This window comes from Lactuca virosa, chromosome 2 (genome assembly GCF_052849685.1).
Source record: "Lactuca virosa cultivar CGN04683 chromosome 2, Lactuca_virosa_CGN04683_v6, whole genome shotgun sequence".
In the NCBI taxonomy this organism is placed as follows: Eukaryota; Viridiplantae; Streptophyta; class Magnoliopsida; order Asterales; family Asteraceae; genus Lactuca; species Lactuca virosa.
In genome coordinates this window covers 116,298,102-116,315,930 of record NC_136427.1, presented here as the reverse complement: position 1 = coordinate 116,315,930, position 17,829 = coordinate 116,298,102, and the positions used below count along the sequence as shown (strand labels likewise).

The 17,829-nt window shown below is 32.5% G+C and overlaps 1 protein-coding gene across 2 annotated transcripts; it reads right to left on the bottom strand.

Annotated features, from left to right (window-relative positions):
- Positions 1-1,758: 1,758 nt before the first annotated feature.
- On the bottom strand, positions 1,759-7,630 carry LOC145159387 (signal peptide peptidase-like 3). 2 transcript variants are annotated; one of them, XM_079078349.1, is made up of 14 exons: positions 7,259-7,630; positions 5,916-6,074; positions 5,567-5,678; positions 5,348-5,464; positions 5,044-5,201; positions 4,798-4,956; positions 4,678-4,712; positions 4,431-4,587; positions 4,267-4,320; positions 4,093-4,185; positions 3,739-3,881; positions 3,187-3,257; positions 2,240-2,323; positions 1,759-2,080 (listed from the first exon to the last, which is right to left on the bottom strand). In XM_079078349.1, the coding sequence occupies exons 1-14, from the start codon at positions 7,391-7,393 to the stop codon at positions 1,956-1,958; spliced, it is 1,602 nt and encodes a 533-aa protein (XP_078934475.1). In that variant the 5' UTR covers positions 7,394-7,630; the 3' UTR covers positions 1,759-1,955. The 2 variants fall into 2 exon arrangements, with proteins under 2 accessions (XP_078934475.1, XP_078934476.1); XM_079078350.1 differs by having other exon boundaries at positions 5,044-5,189.
- Between the last annotated feature and the right edge of the window lie 10,199 nt (positions 7,631-17,829).

Sequence of the window (17,829 nt, the reverse complement as noted above, 5' to 3'; positions counted from 1 at the left end):
AGTTTTGTTTCAGGTACCTCTTCACCGAAGGGGAAGAAGCCGGCACAGTAGCAGCGCATCGCACACACATGATTTCCGCACTATGATGTTCTTGGGATTGTACTCTGACACTATTATTATTCCACGACATGTTTTATGACATTTGATTTTATGGGATTATGGGATGTTATGATATCGATGATGTTTTTTTTTTCAGTAAACAATTTTATAAGCTACTTAATTAAAAATGAAATTTTTGGTCATGATTTTTGGGGTGTTACAATCTATATGTTCCTTTTTTGAGTCTTCAAGCTTTTCCTTCTTCCAATGGCTTCAACACACACCAAAAACACCCAAAATGGCTCACAAACTCTCACAAATGCCTTAGGGTTTCGAGATTTAGGGTTAGAACAGTGGAGGCTGGGAAATGAGGCCAGCATGAAAGGTTTAAGGTGTTTAAATAGGGTGCAAAACCCCAGAATTAGGGTTTCATTTTACCCAGCCAACTCGTCCGAGTTGAGGTCACCCAACTTGTCGAGTTGGGTTCTTGAAATCCGCGGTCCATAAAATCTCTACTCGACGAGTCTGGGGCTTCCGACTTGTCGAATTGCTCTATAAAAATGAATAAATTAAAAGTTTAAATACATACCAGGAACTAAATGTTACACCCGCTATTTGTTTCTCTTTTACTATTAAAAAGTCTTGTCAGCTGATATGGTTAAAAAAATACATTAGCAAAATATATACAATGGTTATGACATCAGTCATCCTAATATCAAATCAACATATAATTTGTTCATGAAATTATTCACTTAAATAGAAGCAAAAACCTAAGCCGAGTACTCAAGTAACCATTTTGAATAGTTGATTCGACTAAACCAATGATTAACTCAATTGTCATGCTTTGTAGTTGGTACTTTAATATTGAATACACTAATGAATTTCCATTATATTAGTTTCAGAATGTCAATCTATATACCTCTTGTTTTATTTAGGTCTAACAGTATAAAATAACATTATACTTTATCTTTTTCTTACTATAACATTTTATTTTCATTTTTCTAAAATCAATCTACTTTGAAATCTTACTAATCATAGTAGCCATTTACCATGAAATTCAATCAGCGTGGATTTAAACCATAAAAATGTATTAATAATGCAAAAGGACAAGAAAGAATGGCAATTCTTTATTCATATGTTTACCTTCACCTTATTCGATTGATGTAATACCTCAAAACTTCTATACCACAACGTATATAAATTTCTATGAAGGTCACAATATTAATAAAAACCAATAAACTCCGAAAATAGAAGTAACTAAGGCTATGCTTGGCGGATTAGTTGATAAACTAGCTAGCCGATAGATAATATATAACAAGAAAATGTATGTATATACAAACCTAATTATCACAATTATTAACTATGCATGACTCGTAAATGATAAATCTATTTTTATTTGGGTTTTATAGTTCTTTTATGATCAAAAAAATCTCAGTTTAGGGAAGATGTAAGTAGTGCTAATCATCATGTTTTGGCGGATTAGTAGACATCCAAATCCAATCCTTATAGTGGATCATTATCACATAGGCATAACATGACCTAATAATGTGTTTGGCTTTGGCATACATTTGTAAAAGATGTGGAACACGGTGCATAATCATCATGTTTTGTCTTGTTCTACATGACAAATGGGAGTGAGGTCTTAGTCTAACACTTTGGCAAACAAACATCAACACTTCAAAACCACATGTAGAAATGTCAGAATTTACACATAAAGCATGAACACAAAGCAAAGAATAAGATGCTGCATAACTAAGAACATTAGATCCAAAACAGCCAAAAAGACAAATCTACAAACAGTTCCATGTTATATATTGCTATAAAACGAAACACAAGATGTGGATGAAGCATAGACACGGGGTATGTAATAGATAATAAGTTGATTGTCTCTCCACGGAGTGCAAGTAGATATGATATCAAGCTTGTTCCTCTCCTCCAGGGGTTTGCTTGTATTCATTTGCATTATTATTATTATTATTATTATTATAATTCCAAAGTTCTTTTAGCTCACCTCTCACCAAACCCAGTATGATACAAGTTCCTGCAATGCAATAACACCGAATATGGAAATGTAAAGATGATAGGACGAGCTTTGTAGGCTATTTTTTTTATAATGAAGATGAGAAAGGGCATTTATATCTTTTCCTACATTGTGTAACAAACAAAAGTATTTGAAATAAATACAATAATCGATACCTACCTAATGTACAAGGAACGAGATAGAGCAGAGCAGGTTGACCATGCCCGTTCATCAGGTACAATCCCAAGTACGTTAGCAACAGGCCTGCGTGCAATGCATAAAAGGGATATCACTTCTATTCTATGCAAATGTACATTTGTAAAAAAAAAAAAAAAAAAAAAAAAAACATATTTCATGATCATTGCTGGTTAATACTGAACATGGCATACTAAAATGAACTCTTGGAGCATCTCTAAACTCCAAATATCCACTTAGAGAACAAAGTACACAGAAAAACAAACTTCAATGGCTAAACTAAACAGAGGAATCCTATTTATTCCTCTAATAAAAATAAATTAGAATTTCATAATCCATTTGTTCATTATATTTATGTGCTCATTTTGACCACTTTAGATAGTTTTGTTAAATAACTATCTTAAAATGTCCAATTTATTCTAAAATGGCAATAGCAATATCATTATAAAATCTCGCCTAGATCGTTAACTGAGTCCAATATATTACAACATTAAGGTACAAAAATTACAATTTAAACTAAAATAAATTACAACTAAATCAAAATGTAATCTAATATTGTTGGTTATACATGTTAAATTTATATCGTTAATTAAGTTGTACATAAACTGTTTTGTTTATTAATTCAATAAAATAAAATAGTCGAACTATACTAAAGTGTTGTATAAAGATGAATTAATTTATTATAAAAATTCTAGAGTTAGGTTGTTAAGAGTAAATGGTTGGAGATGAAAAGAAGTTAGAGAACATTCCTGAAAGATGATGTTTTTTTAGCTATTTTCGTCCTACATATTAAATATTTATTGATTTTGCATTTAGTTATAGATAAATTAAATAAACTGTTTATTCAATAATTAAAATAAATAGCTTGATCAATTTAAACTAAAAGTATTGTATAAAGATGAATTAATTTCCTAAAAAGTAAAAATACGCACCGCATGCATATCCAATCGCCAACCATAGAAAATAGCCATCATGCCAAGTCTTCTTTTTTGCTTTGTCAAACCTGAAATACAAAAAATAACTACTAACAAAATGGTTGTGCATGTAATTTTTGATTGTTTGTTTGTATAGAAACGAAATAATAAACTCCCAAAAATTCAAAAGCATACTAATTAAAACTAGCAATTGTGGGTTCCATGTCACATGTCATTTGCAGTATGAATCCTAAAATGACAAAGATCTAAGATTTGTCAAAGAAATAAGAATATCTAGGCCATGTTTGTTACATAGTACAAGATAGAATAGCTTGTTACTCAGATTGGGACTAGGATTAATTAACTGCCAACGGAACAAAAATTACAATCTTTTTGTAAGGTTAAAGTTACTAAACCCTTTTTTTATATACAAAATACAACCTAAATCAGGAGACTAAATATAAGCAACAGTAGGCATACATAAAACCCTATACTATATTTAACATGAGATGAGATATTAAAAAATAATAATATGGTCTAGGAGTTTTTTGAATGTGGAGAGAAGGTTACCTAACAGTAAATGAGAGAAGCAGGCCTGGAAAAAGAATATCCCCAAAACCTAATATACTATATCCTCCCCAAGGATCAAACACTCGTGGAAACCTCAAAACCATAGGGATAGTTTCTCCACTGCTGCTATCACCTGCAGCCACCTTCATAATAAAAAAAAATAATAAGAAATGTATGGAGCTCTGCTTCATAAAAAAAAAAAAAAAAAAACCTTCAGTTGGAATTGGAGATGATAATAAAACAATTATTCTCTCAAGAAAATGGTGCTGTGCTGTTTGTATTGGCTAAAAAAAAAAAAAAAAAAAAAAAGCTTTATTTTTTTATTTAGTTAGGAAAGGAATGGATGAGTAGTACCGAAATCATAACGCTGTCATGGAAGAAAATGGGTGATATGAAAACCCAGAAGATGTCATATGCAAATGCGCAACAAAGAAGGACTGTAGCAACCTGGAATCAATCAATGTAACACCAACGTATATAATATAATTCACATTTTACCATTTGTTGTTTTGTAGTGACAATATTTACCTTAATATTGGGTAATTGTGCTAACTGCAACACTGCTATAATCAAACAGACTCCCTGTTCAAACAATGTTATGTTACCACCAAACAAACATATATAATATATAATATATTATATGTAAAAAGGGGACAATAAAGTAAATTTGGAATGTTGTGACAATAGCTAACCAAAATGTCTTGACCGACCCAAGAATACGATTCCTTTCGAGTCCATACCCAGAAAACTGCAAATGCCATACAAAATAAAAGCACCAATAGCGACATGACAGTTGTCGTCCCAAAAAATGGGACATTCACTGCCTTTTGTCCACAACTTCTACATTTGCTGTAACAATAAACACACACACACATATAATATCAATTATCATACACAAACTTGATGTAGACCAATAAAAAAAAATGAGTTCCAGATTACCTTTTTAAGAGTGCCACTATACAAGAATGCATCCCCTGATGACAAACACGATATGAAAGAAGTAGATATATAATATATTTGTAGAATATAAAATATGGATGGATGGTAATATTAATATACCTCAACAGCTCCGATGCAGAAAAAGACAATGAGCAGCCAGATGAACCAAGATGACATAAACAGATAGAGCAGCACCAAAAAGGTTGATGCTGTAATCACAAATACTACAGCGCTCATTGTGCTCATCTCAATAATTTCATTCTCCTCCTCCTCCTCAACCTTTCCAATCAAACAAAATATTTAATTTATGTTCAAACTGGGGATGGATGTGAGAGAGAGAGAGAGAGAGAGAGAGAGAAAGGTAACCTTTGGTGAGAGCTGGTTGTAGGGCTCATTGGTGTGATTAATTTTAGTGATATCAGACCAAAGTGAAGCACAGACTATTGTTCCAACCGCTATCAACCATAAAAATGCTGCTGCAGGGTCAATCAGTGGGCTTTCCGGTGCATATACTACAACTTCCACTGCCATTATTATTATTATTATTATTATTATTATTATTATTATTATTATTATTATTATTATTATTATTATTATATTATTTACACAGAAACACAACTAGTTAATTTCTACATATACAGATATACTAATATCATAACAATAACAATACCTTTGCCTCCACCAGATAGAGATTTATTCAAAGCATCTCCTCCCAGCTTTGAGATCATAACAACAGGAATGTTTATGTCCAACCCACTTTTTTCAGAGCAACTCATCTCCACAATATCTGCAACAGAGATTTACATATTCAATATTATTTATTCATTCATACATTTATGATATATAATATATATATATATATATATATATATATATATATATGTACAACCTTGAGTATCACTTATGACCACAAGGCCTGCTGCACCTCCCGCCTGTGCCACTTTTGCTTTGACCAGGTAGTCACAATCACCACGTGGGGCCAACGCGGTATACCCATTTAACTGCTCCACCAATGGTATAAATCATTATAATCAAACATCTTGTTAAAAAAAAAAAAAAAAGACTAGTCTTTTCAGGAAACCCTTAAGTTTCTCAAGTAATGGTCAACTCAACTTAGGTTAGAAATGATTACTCACTGCCACTGTAGACTGGACCTCTTAAAAAGCATATGTTAAAACTACAAGGAGCCCAAAAAGATATACATACAAACTGCAGCCAGTAGAGATAGAGGATTAGACCTGTGAGGACAGATTGGAACAGCAATTTGAGGGATTTGGTACTACAACAGACTGTTTAGCAACTCCATCCGCTGTTTCCGCAATTTTTGCACTAAATGTTGCACTTTGACCCTCTAATTTTTGGCCTTCAACACCATTCACCCAAATTTTAATCATTACCTGAAAAGTAAACACATAAAAAGCATATCAGATCTTGAAATGTAGTCTTTGATAATCAAAAATATCACATGCTGACTACAAGTTACAATCAGAATTGCCTTAGGCTACTTTCTCATCCTTCCACAATAACCAACATCACAACTTAACCTCAATTTACTTTCTTGAAGCAAACACTTGGTATTTTCATACTTGCTTCCCGCATGGTGGTGAATGTGACTTTCATCTTTACTGCATCTCAATTCTCAAGTATTTGTATACATTTCCTTTCTAGTCTTTTGTTTGTAAGGTGGAAGAAAAAGTAACCAAACCTTTCCCCCAATGCCTTACTCTTGAATCACAAAAGTACAGCCACATCTTTTGAAACTCAATTGGTTGAATAAGTAATTACTTGTAAATCATAATAATTACAAAATCCCACATATGCATCTTTGTGTCCATTCTCAAGTATGTATGCATCAGAGATCTATCAAATGAGTGTTTTTCAGAAAACCTCAGGTGACGATGCATATAATGATATAACATCAAAATTTTAGATGATAAAATAGGCTTGATTTCTTCTTTCAGGTTTGTGTTTAATGATATAGACTAAGCATATGATAGAATGCCAAGAGAAGTGATATTTTGAGCTATTGAGAAGAAGAAAGTTCCTACTATGAATTTCAGTGTACATAGAGAGGTATACATGATTGCACAGTGACAACCTTGCAGCATATTAGCAGAAGATGCATGCTCCAAAAGAAAATGTGTAAGAAACACTTGTGATCATTTCTTCATCTCCAATGTAGAACTTTGGATGCACAAGTAAGGTACTAAGGTTTTGCCTAAAATAGAGAAGTAAAAAGGGGCTTAACCAATTGGAAAGTATATATATATATATATATATATATATATATATATATATATATATATATATATATATATATATATATATATATATATATATATATGGACTTAGACGAGCAGGCAATGCATATGAGACAAATTATCTACTTATTTATTTACATCCTACCTTGCAATAACATCTTCCCTATTTACACCAAACTTCAAAATCAGAACTAAAAACCCCCATCCTTTTTCCAATTGTTTCTCGACAGCATTCGGTAGCCATTAATCTTACTATAACGGATCAATATGGTAACATGTAAAGACAAATTATTCATACGGAAATGTAAAATAAATCTTACTGGTACAGATATGTCGTCGCAGGAGGTGAGAGATCCTGCTGCGCTTGCTGTGAGCGACTGAATAAAGAAGAACATGCCATAGATTACTATTAAAGTGGGAAAAATAGAAGATGTATTACGATTATGCCTCTTCATGTCCTTCCTTTTGCTTCTTCTTCGCCGTTGTTATGGTTATTCTCAACCCTCTTCTCCCCCAAATTTTGAAACTGGAAGAAGGGATTGATGGTTAATTGATTGTGTGTTTATGGACTGATGAAAAGAAGCAGATGTTCTTCCCTCTTTTCCGTTGCAGGAGTTCCACTCCGATTCCAGTTTGGAGAGGGTTGGGGCTTCCCGAGATTCATACGCAGCCGTTGACATCCGTTACTAAGTTTTTTCTTTTTCTCAATTTCCGTGACTATTTTTTTTAACGAATTACACGTTTTAATTATTAAATTTCAAAAACTATGAGGAGTAAATTATAGATTTTGTCTATGTGGTACTCATAGTTTAATTTAATTTTTGAATTTTCCATTTCATCATTTCATCTCGGTTTTAAAACTTGCACTCATGATTCTATAACCTTGTAACTATCTAAGATGCCCCGTTAAATACTTATAAAAAGATTTTTGCCACCGAATTAAAATTGATATTAAAATTGATAAAAGTTACATATTTTAGATATCACTTTTGAAAATTCTTGTTTTAACTAATAAACGTTAAATCAATGTAATGGCCATCGATGACTTCTTGGCCACTCCCATTTGGCATCTCCATCGTCCGACCTCATTGTCCTCCTCCGCCTCCCTACTTTAGGGTTCTTCAACTAGAGTCTGGGACGGAACACAAGAATTAAAGCTAGGGGGCCAAATTTCAAAATATAATTATATAAAATAATTACATGTGTCTCTTCGGGATTTTGAATAAAACTTGCATGTTTTTTTTAATTCATAAATTTGATTGTCGTTTTAATATCTATTACATAATACAAATAATTAAATTAAACATATAAAAACAATAATATAGTTAAATTCGGTATATTTTTAGACAATCAAATCAAAATTTTATACTTTATAATATCATCGTGTGTATAAAATGCGCAGGTTTTCATTTTCATGTTTTAAAATTAAACTCTTTACAATATAAAATAATTTCAATACATGGGAAGAAAAATAAATGAGTGAATGAATAGAATATAGATAGGCAGTTCTACTATTTTAACTTTTCCACAGTTACTTTTAGTATTTTACCTCTATTTAGTTTGCCCAGGAGGCACATTTTTTACTTTGTCATTACTTTTAGTATTTTACCTCTATTTGGTTTTATAGGGGCACAATGTTAGTTTTTTTTGTCTAAATGGTCATTGAACCGACTATTATAGGTTGACAGTGACTAAAAGAGCAGGTCATATCCTAAATTAGGGACCCATAAAATCCGATAAAAACTTTAGGGACTCAACGGGTAAATACTAGAAAGTTCGTAGGACATTTGTGTACCCCACCCTCTTAACTTTTGACAAGTGAAAGAGAAAAAGAAAGAGGGAAAGCAAAGAAAACACATACAGGAGTACAAGACCGACGGAGAAGATAACGAGAATCACGAAGGGCGCCGATCGGATGGTGGGAGCGGTTCGGCAAACGACTGAGAATAGATAGAGAGAGCACTCGGAGGTGAGCAACAAGGGTGGAGAGCAAATAGCGAGAGCTCACGGAGGTCGCTGGTTCGACAAACAGTGTAGCTGACCATTCCAACGGCGTCGATATTTTCCGGTGAGCCTTGAGGGTTTTTCTCGGTGTTAGCGATGATTTTTTAAGATTATTAGGGTTTTATATATTTTCTCAAAGATCAGAGTAAAAAAGCTTGTATATTGGAATAATTACCGGTTGATTTATAGAGTTTTGGTTTCCTAATTTAACTATCCTAATAAATAGCAGTTGTTTTGATTTTTCCAGTGATTTTTTGGTATTTTGTTAAGTAATTTTCTTTTCGAATTATCAGTTTCTGATAAGGTTGGTTTTCTGATTTGTTTGAAGTTGCTTGTATATACCAGCAATTATATGGGCGCATAAATTTGGTTTTATGGGCTTTTTGGAGATAATTACACTATATGCAGTCTATATACAGGTATTAGTATGAAAAAAAACCTGGGGGGTCATGGCCTCCCCCGGCCCCTTAGAGGGTCCGCCACTGACTAGAGTTTTATCATTCACCTTGTATTAAAAATCAGTTCTTAATAGTGTATGCAGATGTGGAGTCCACTGTCGGTAGTCTTCTGGCATGGGTGACTACCAACCAATCCTTAGAAGAAGCATTCTCTCAATATATAGAGATTTTGGAATCGAAGGTCCATTTCATGTGTCATGGGTTGAGATCCAAGATCTAAATCTGGTTCAATTAGGCTACATATGTGTGTTTTGTGAAACCGGAGGTGTCATGCGCCTCTCTAGTTGCAAGTGCACTCGTTGGAGACTATGGTTGGTCAAGAGAGTTCTTAAGATACAATAGGGAATGACAGAGATAATGATGGTGGTGATTGGTAGTGGAAAGAGATAACGATGGTGGTGGAGCTGGTGATTGTAATGTCCCAAATTTCAACATAAATTTTTAATTTCTAAAACATAAATAGAACAACTCAAAACCCTTTTTTTATTAAAAAAAAATCATAGTCATACATTCATTTTAAACATCATGAAAACATAATACAGAGTTTTAGCGTAAGTCTTAAAACATGACCATTTCTCCAATGTGAATACGGTTACGTTGGAGCCTTCCTACGATCAGAGGCATTACCTGAAAAACATTTAATCAACATTTGTAAGCATGAAGCTTAGTGAGTTCCTCAAAATACATATACAACAACATATATATTATGCATATAAGTAATGGCCTTTAACACAATGTTGGTCCGTCCCTTGGCCTTAAGCAAAAAGTTTGACTGCCTCTTGGTCTTCAGCATAAAGTTGGACCCCCCCCTATTAGGGTTTAGAAATTATATTGTGTCTGGTTGTATGAGCTGTTCGTAATGAGTTTGTAATGTCTAGTGTCTTTTCTTAATTTTGAAATGTACTATTCAGATTTCGGAAAAATTGTATTGTGTCTAGTTGTATGAGTTGTTCGTAATGAGTTTGTAATGTCTAGTGTCTTTTCTTAATTACGAAATGTACTGTTCAGTTTTTGAAATGTATTTAATCTTAGGTTTGCAGTTCTTAACTATCGACTTAGGATTCCTTTCTAGTGCTCCTTTTAACGCCTATATATAGGAGTATTGGTCAAAAGAATAGATAGCTTTTTGGCACAGAATAATTTCACACAACTTCTTGTAACGAATTGTTCTTTCTATCCATTAATGTAAACAAATCTTATTTACCTCTTCGTGTTCATACATTACTGTCAAATCTTATTATGATGTTTACATTTTAGAATCTTTCATTCCTATAATTCTTCATAAATGGTATCAGAGCGGGAGATTTTGTAAATTGTTTTCAAATCAAATTGTGTGTAAAGTTCTTTGTGTTCTTTCGATTTTGACTTTTCATTTTTTATCGATTCCGCATTTTGCAATTCTTGTTTGCAATTTGATCCAAAATTTTAAGTTCGATTTTCACATTGTTGATTTGAAATTTGTTTTGTTGCAATTTGTTCTAAGTTCGATTTGCAATTTTTATTTATAGATTTGATTCTAAATTTTGTTTTGTTGAAATTTGTTCAAAATGTCATAAGAAGATTCTCATTCAATTTTGTTTAATCTTCATGGTTCTATTGGTTCTACAAACAGAATTCCAATTCCAGAAGAGTATGAAGTCTGGGCACTTCATTTTGAAGACTATGTGCTTGGTATCGAAACTCATGGTTCAAGTATTTGGAAAGTAATCAAAGAAGGACCATTCAAGGCAACTAAGATAAATGAGATTGTGTATACTCAAAAGGAGTTGGATGATCTTGTTGCTAATAAAGATGTTAATTCTGAAGAAAAAGAATTGTTCATGAACAAATTGAAAGAATTAACGAGTCTGAGGTTTGCTCTTCCTTTATATACTTTTCATTTAGTAAGCTCTCTTCGTACAACTAATGTAATTTGGGTAAGATTGGAAGAACTCTAGTGATGATAATTTGACTCATTCAATTTAAACAACTCTCTTATCTGAATTTGGTTCTTTTGAACAAAAATCAAATGAGACCATTGATCAAACTGTTACTCATTTTAACCATTTGTTAAGCAGAATTCTTAAGCATGATTTGAGAAGGAATGTAATTGAAGAGAAGGTTACTTTTCTAAATTGCCTAAGAACTGAATGGAAACTCATTGTTTCAACCATTAAAGCTCATGAACAGTTTACGAACTATTCACTTGCTAAATTGGTCCGAAATCTCAAATCTCATGAGAAAGAAATTCTGAAAGAAGAAAAAAGTGTCTCGAATGTTGGACCATTAGAAATTGTGGCAAAAATAGAAGGATCAAAAGGAAAGTCATCCAAGAAAATTCAAGATGATTCTGATTCAGATGGAACAAATGAAGAGTTTACAACCGAAATCAAGGCACTTATGTTTAGCAATCCCAAAAACTTTTTCAAGAAAAACTACTCAAAATTCAAAGGAAACAAGATCAATAAAGGAAACAATAAAGAAGGAAGTTTCATTAATCAAAACTCTGTTTCAGAGAAAGAAAAAGGAGAAGGCTACAAAAAGTTTTAGAAAGATAAGGAAAAAGAAGAGAAAAAGTTACTCAGTGATTCAGGTTATGATTGCAATTATTGTCATGGCAAAAATCATTTCACAAAGGAGTGTATGTTAAGAAAAATGAATGAAAATAAGTAGAATACAAAAGATGAAGATTACAACACTCATAATATAAAAGAGCTTCAGAAATCTAAGAGTTCTAGACAAGCATTGATTGTTGCTGCTGATGATAGTGATGGGCAGGTTGATGTATGGTCAACTGATTCGTGAGATGAGGAAGCGATGAGACCTACTCATGGAGAATGTTTGGTTATGAAAGAAGAGAAGAAGAATTATGAAGGAAAATGTTTGATGGTTAGTAGCACAGATTCGGAAAGCCAAGAATACTTTACAGATGAAGGTACGAAATCAGATGCTTGTTTATCAGCAAAGAGCATAAAGGAGTATGCTAGAGAGAAGGTGATCAACAAGGTACATTCCATTCTTAAATCTCTTAATATTCCTGTTTCTCGTTATGATTACAAACTAACTGAATTGCGTGACACGATTTCTAATTTTGGTGGATGTCTTAAATGATCTTGTATTAAGAATTATGATCTTAGTGATAGTCTTAGCAGGAACTCTTTCATTTGCGAGGAAAGAAGAATGAAAATAGAAGCCCTTAAGAAAAAAATAACTAGACTTCAGGATGATGGAATTGTGTTGAAGAGAGATAATAGATTAATGACTAAGCAACGAAACATTATCTGTTTAATTGAAAAACGTTTGTACAATAACATTTCTCATCTTTATCTTAACTGTGAAATAGGTGAAAAACTGCATAAAATGATTCTTCCATTTCTTGAATTCAAAGAAGATGAAATTGATGTTGATTGTTATAAATGTAAATATGTGATATCTTCAGGTGAATCTTTGCATGATGCATACATAATTGGACTTGAAAAGATTGGGGAATTAATTAAATCCAAAGAAAAGAATTGATGTTGAACAAAATTCTAACCGAAGAAGATAAACAACAAGTCAAACAAAACTCAATGAATTTGAAAATCATGTTGTGAATAATGGTTTTGAAAAACTGAAAGAAGAAGAATTTAATATTGAGATTTATGTTCAAGACGAAGTTGATTGTTCTTCTTATATTGAGGAACCGAAAAAGAATTTAATTTTTGAAGATTCAGTTGAATTTGAAAATCATGTTGTGAATAATGGTTTTGAAAATCTGAAAGAAGAAGCAATTGTTTTTTCAAAAGTTCAGAAAACACCTAATCAAGTTTTTGTGAAAAAAAGGTTTAACAAGAATGATACATTGGAATTAACATCAATCGTGAATGATGATAATGCCAAGGGTTGTGAAGATTATTTTTGGTCTGCACCAACTGATAATGGTGATGAAACAAAAGGTCTTTCCGAAAAGACTTCTTGGAAGTCAAAAGGGAAATATGTTACTGAATCTTTGAACAATGTGAATGGTTCATATGATGTTGGTGAAACAAGTGACACTAAAGATGTTCCAATTGGTATTACAAAAATGAGGTTGTGAAAAATAATTCCAAAGGAAAAACAAATACAAATAATCAAAAATCAATTGAAGAAATCAAAGAAAAGAAAAGAGCAATGAATGCTAGATATAAAAAAAATTTGAATGAAAGGAAACAATTTTGGAAGAAAAAGGAAAATATGACTAACGATCAAAAAGTTGATTCTAATTCTCAAAATTCAAATCAAAAGTTTGTTGATACATCAAGGCCTTTTAATCGAAATATTCATTCATCACTTTGTCCAGAAACAATATCAAAATTTTCTCCAAAATCTTATTACTCAAAACGAAGAAAAACCAATTTGGTGAATTCAAGATATGAAAAAATTTCAAAGAAAAATAATTTGGAACAAAATACTACTATAAAAGCATATGAAGCCAAATTAAACAAGAAGCAGAAGAATTTTTAGAAAAGATGGCACAACAAAGAAAGGGTTTTATTAATCGAAAAACTTCATTTGTTGAAGTTAATATTTGTGATATTAAAACTTAAGTTTTCAAAATGGAAAAGGGAATGAATAATATTTTGATTAAGAAATCGTTTTGGATTGATAAAACCAAAAATTTTCCTATCTTAAACTCAAAATCTAAAATCTCACAAGGGTCAAGATGGTTTGGGTTCGTAAATTGGTTTAATTTTACAGGTTATACGTGACGAACAGTTTGATTTGGAATGGTATATTGATAGTGGTTGTTCTCGTCATATGACTAGAAGGAAATCGGAATTAAAAGAGTTCAGAAGTTTGAAAGATGGTGGGAGAGTGATATATGGAAACAGTGCAACTGGAGAAATCAAAGAATATGGTATGATTACAAATGGCGAATTCACGATTCATAAGATAGCGTATGTTGAAGGATTGCAACACAATATAATAAGTATTTCTCAACTTGTTGTAGGTTCCGGTCTTAAAGTCTCGTTTGATGAAGAAGAATCTGAAATCATTCATAGAGACGTTTGCACATGTAGCTCGGTTGGAGTCAATTCATATTTTTCTTGCCTATGCAACTCACAAAAACTTTGAAGTTTTTTAAACAGATGTGAAGTGTGCATTTCTCAATGGTGAACTTGAAGAAACTATATACATTGAACAACCACCAGGTTTTGTAAACGAACAATATCAAGATCACTGTTACATTCTTGATAAAGCTATTTATGGTTTGAAATAAGCTCCTCGTGCATGGTATGAAACTCTGACACAATTTCTTAAACAATCTAAGTTTAAACAAGATTTTGTTGACCCCACTTTCTTTCGAAAGAATGAAGGTGAACATCTTATGATTTTTCAAATTTATGTTGATGATATCATTTTCGGATCCATTAATCATAAGTTGACTACTGAATTCCGAAAATTGATGGAAACTAAATTTGAAATGACTTCAATGGGTCCAATTAATTTCTTTCTTGGATTGAATATTAAACAGAGCAAGGAGGGAATATTCATTAGTTAGGAAGCTTACACTAAATCACTTCTTACAAAAATTGGAATGATAGGAGATTCTAAGATAAAAGTTCCCATGGCATTTGGAACTAAATTGACTCCATCTCTTGATAAACCAGCAACACATCTCACAATATATCGTCAAATTATTGGATCTTTATTATATCTTACATCGAGCAGGCCATATATTATGTTTGCTCTTTGCTATTGCGCTCGTTATCAAGCAAATCCTCGGGAGCCACACATGATCGCAGTGAAAAATATTTTTAGATATCTTAAGCGAACCTCAACACTTGGTTTATGGTATCCAACTAACTCTGGATTTTTTACACATACTTTTTCAGATGCTGTTCTTGGAGGTAGTGGGCTTGATCGGAAAAGTACTACAGGCGACTATCAATTTATGGATGGTAAACTTATCAGTTTGCAATCAAAGAAGCAGACTTGTGTTTCACTTTCAACTGTTGAATCCGAATATGTAGCAGCTGCTTCATATACATGACAAATTATTTGGTACAGAGTCAATTAAGAGACTATGAGATAAACATGAAGAAAATTCCTCTTTATTGTGACTCTGAAAGTGTTATTCATATTTGTCACAATCTTGTTCAGCATTCTAAGGTAAAGCATATCGTCTTGAAATATCATTTCATTAAGGATCACGTTGAAGATTGAAATGTTGAAGTACGCTTTGTAAGATCAGTATATCAATTGGCGGACATATTTACAAAAGCCTTACCAGAAGTTACTTTCAATAGAATTTTACAAGGGTTCAGAATGATAGAGGTTGAGTCGGTTCCGAAATCATCTATATAATTCTGAAATGTTCTGCACTTCAGAAGCTATCAAAATTCATTGTTCATCTCGGGATTTTCACTTTTGTTACGAATTAACTGATCTTTTAACAATGATTTTCACTTAACCCTTAATGTTCTGAGTCTAAACAAACTTGTAATTAGGTTTTGTGAAAATTGTTTTTATGAACAATTTCATTGTTACCATGGAATTGTAAGAAACTTGTTTCCAAATATGAATTGATGGTGATATCATTTACGAATTCTAGTATGCAACAAAAAGGAATTGTCGGATGAAACTAAATCATGTTTCCATGTACCAACCTCACTCCATAACTTCTTTCTACCATATCTATTTTCGAATTTCATTTAATCCCTTGATTATCAAGTATAAAGAGCTTGATATAGAATTACAAATTTTGTGTTTATGATCCTTTCATTGTTATAACCATAATGAAGAGTGAGACCAACATATCATTAACAAAAAGGAATTGACGGTATTATCACTCCATTTATTTCTTTCATTCATATCTCTATCAATCTTTTGCATAACACCCCTAAGGTTTCGAATAAAAACAATTTGGAACTTACATTGTTATAAAAATTCATGCGATGATCGCCTACTATTACCGTAGGATAACGTGACGCACCACCAACCTTTCCTTTTTCCAAAATCTATTTTCTCTATCACTTTCACGCACTTCACTTGAAATCCTTGAGGTCTCAGGTAAAACAAATTTAAACCAAGATTTCACAAAGTCTAGTTAGTGATTCAAGTCATTCTTCCCGTGACTAGATGAAACTCTTATTAACCTTGGTTACTACAATTGGTTCCGAAATCAGTCCTAATCGTAATTCCAATGGATTCTATTTTGGCTTGTGCAAAGCTAAACGGTGGATTAGTGATTACAAAATTGTTGCAAATCGAAAATGCATGTTTCATAAAAAGGAAATTCAAATAATGGCATCTATTTTGAAGACCAATGATGTCATTCTAGCTATTTCAAACGGCATAAAAAGCATTTACAGAATATGATGTGTTGGTGTTATTGTTGGATTAGGTGTCTAAGCCCATAACTATAATTGGTATGTACTTGACCCGATAGTAGCATGGTCTTTTTGGGTTGCCTTCACCATAGCAACTTGACTGGATGAATTATGAGAAAGAGGTTAATTAATGATTTATTAATATATTATAAGAATAATATATTAATTGAGAAATCATATTATTTAATTAGTATTGATCAGAAATTAATTTGGAATTAATTTAGTGATCAAAAGAGATTGATTAAAAGAACGGGGATTGATATTGCAAATCACTGATAGTTGCAATTGGGCTGATGGATCACCTTGTAATAAGGTTGGACGAATTCTATGAGAAGCCCATAGAGAATTCTTCTAATGGAGCATTCTAGAAGGAGTCCATGGGCTGCTTAAGAATTTAAGCAGTCAAATTAGGGTTTCACCTAAAACCCTAGCAGCCACAAGTATAAATAGACCCCTTGGCATGAGAATTTCAGCCACTTGATTCCTAGAAGAAACCCTAGCCGAAATTCCTAGCCTCTCTCTCTCTCTCTCTCTCTCTCTCTCTCGTGTTCATCCAATTGCTAGTGGTGTTTGTGACTCCATTAGAGGTGCAGCAATTGAGGCACTAAGCTCTTGAAGGTCAAGATCAATGAAAGGATTACTTGTTATTACTAGTTGACAAGAAATGTATTCCTCTAACTTATGTTTATTCATTAAATCCAAAAATTGTATGCTACATTAGGGTTCTTGCTTTGGATAATTGAATTGCATGTATAACTTGAGAAAACCTAGATCCAAAGCAATTAGGGTTGCATGTGCACCACAGGAATGTTGTGATGCTTAAAACCCATCAGTGGTATCAGAGCTTAGAGTGTTTTTCTATTATATTTGATGCATTTATGAATTGTTCAAAGCAAAAGAAAAATCGTTTTTTTGTTTCTGCCTGATGAACACAACGTGTTCATAATGGAACACGACGTGTTGGTCCTCCACGACGTGTAATGGCATGACACGAAGTGGAGGCCAGTCAGTTGGCAGATTTTCGGATTTTTGGCCTAAATTAGATTTGGATACCATAAGTTATTTTACTAATTAAAATTGGAATCTTCTGATATGGTA

What these genes read in the sequence shown, in the direction of transcription:
- LOC145159387 (XM_079078349.1), bottom strand. Translation starts at nt 7,393, where the DNA reads ATGAAGAGGCATAATCGTAATACATCTTCTATTTTTCCCACTTTAATA. An exon ending in ACAACCAGCTCTCACCAAAG is followed by an intron (nt 4,957 to 5,043) that starts GTTACCTTTCTC and finishes TTGATTGGAAAG; the next exon opens with GTTGAGGAGGAGGAGGAGAA. An exon ending in CTTCTCTCATTTACTGTTAG is followed by an intron (nt 3,258 to 3,738) that starts GTAACCTTCTCT and finishes TTTGTATTTCAG; the next exon opens with GTTTGACAAAGCAAAAAAGA.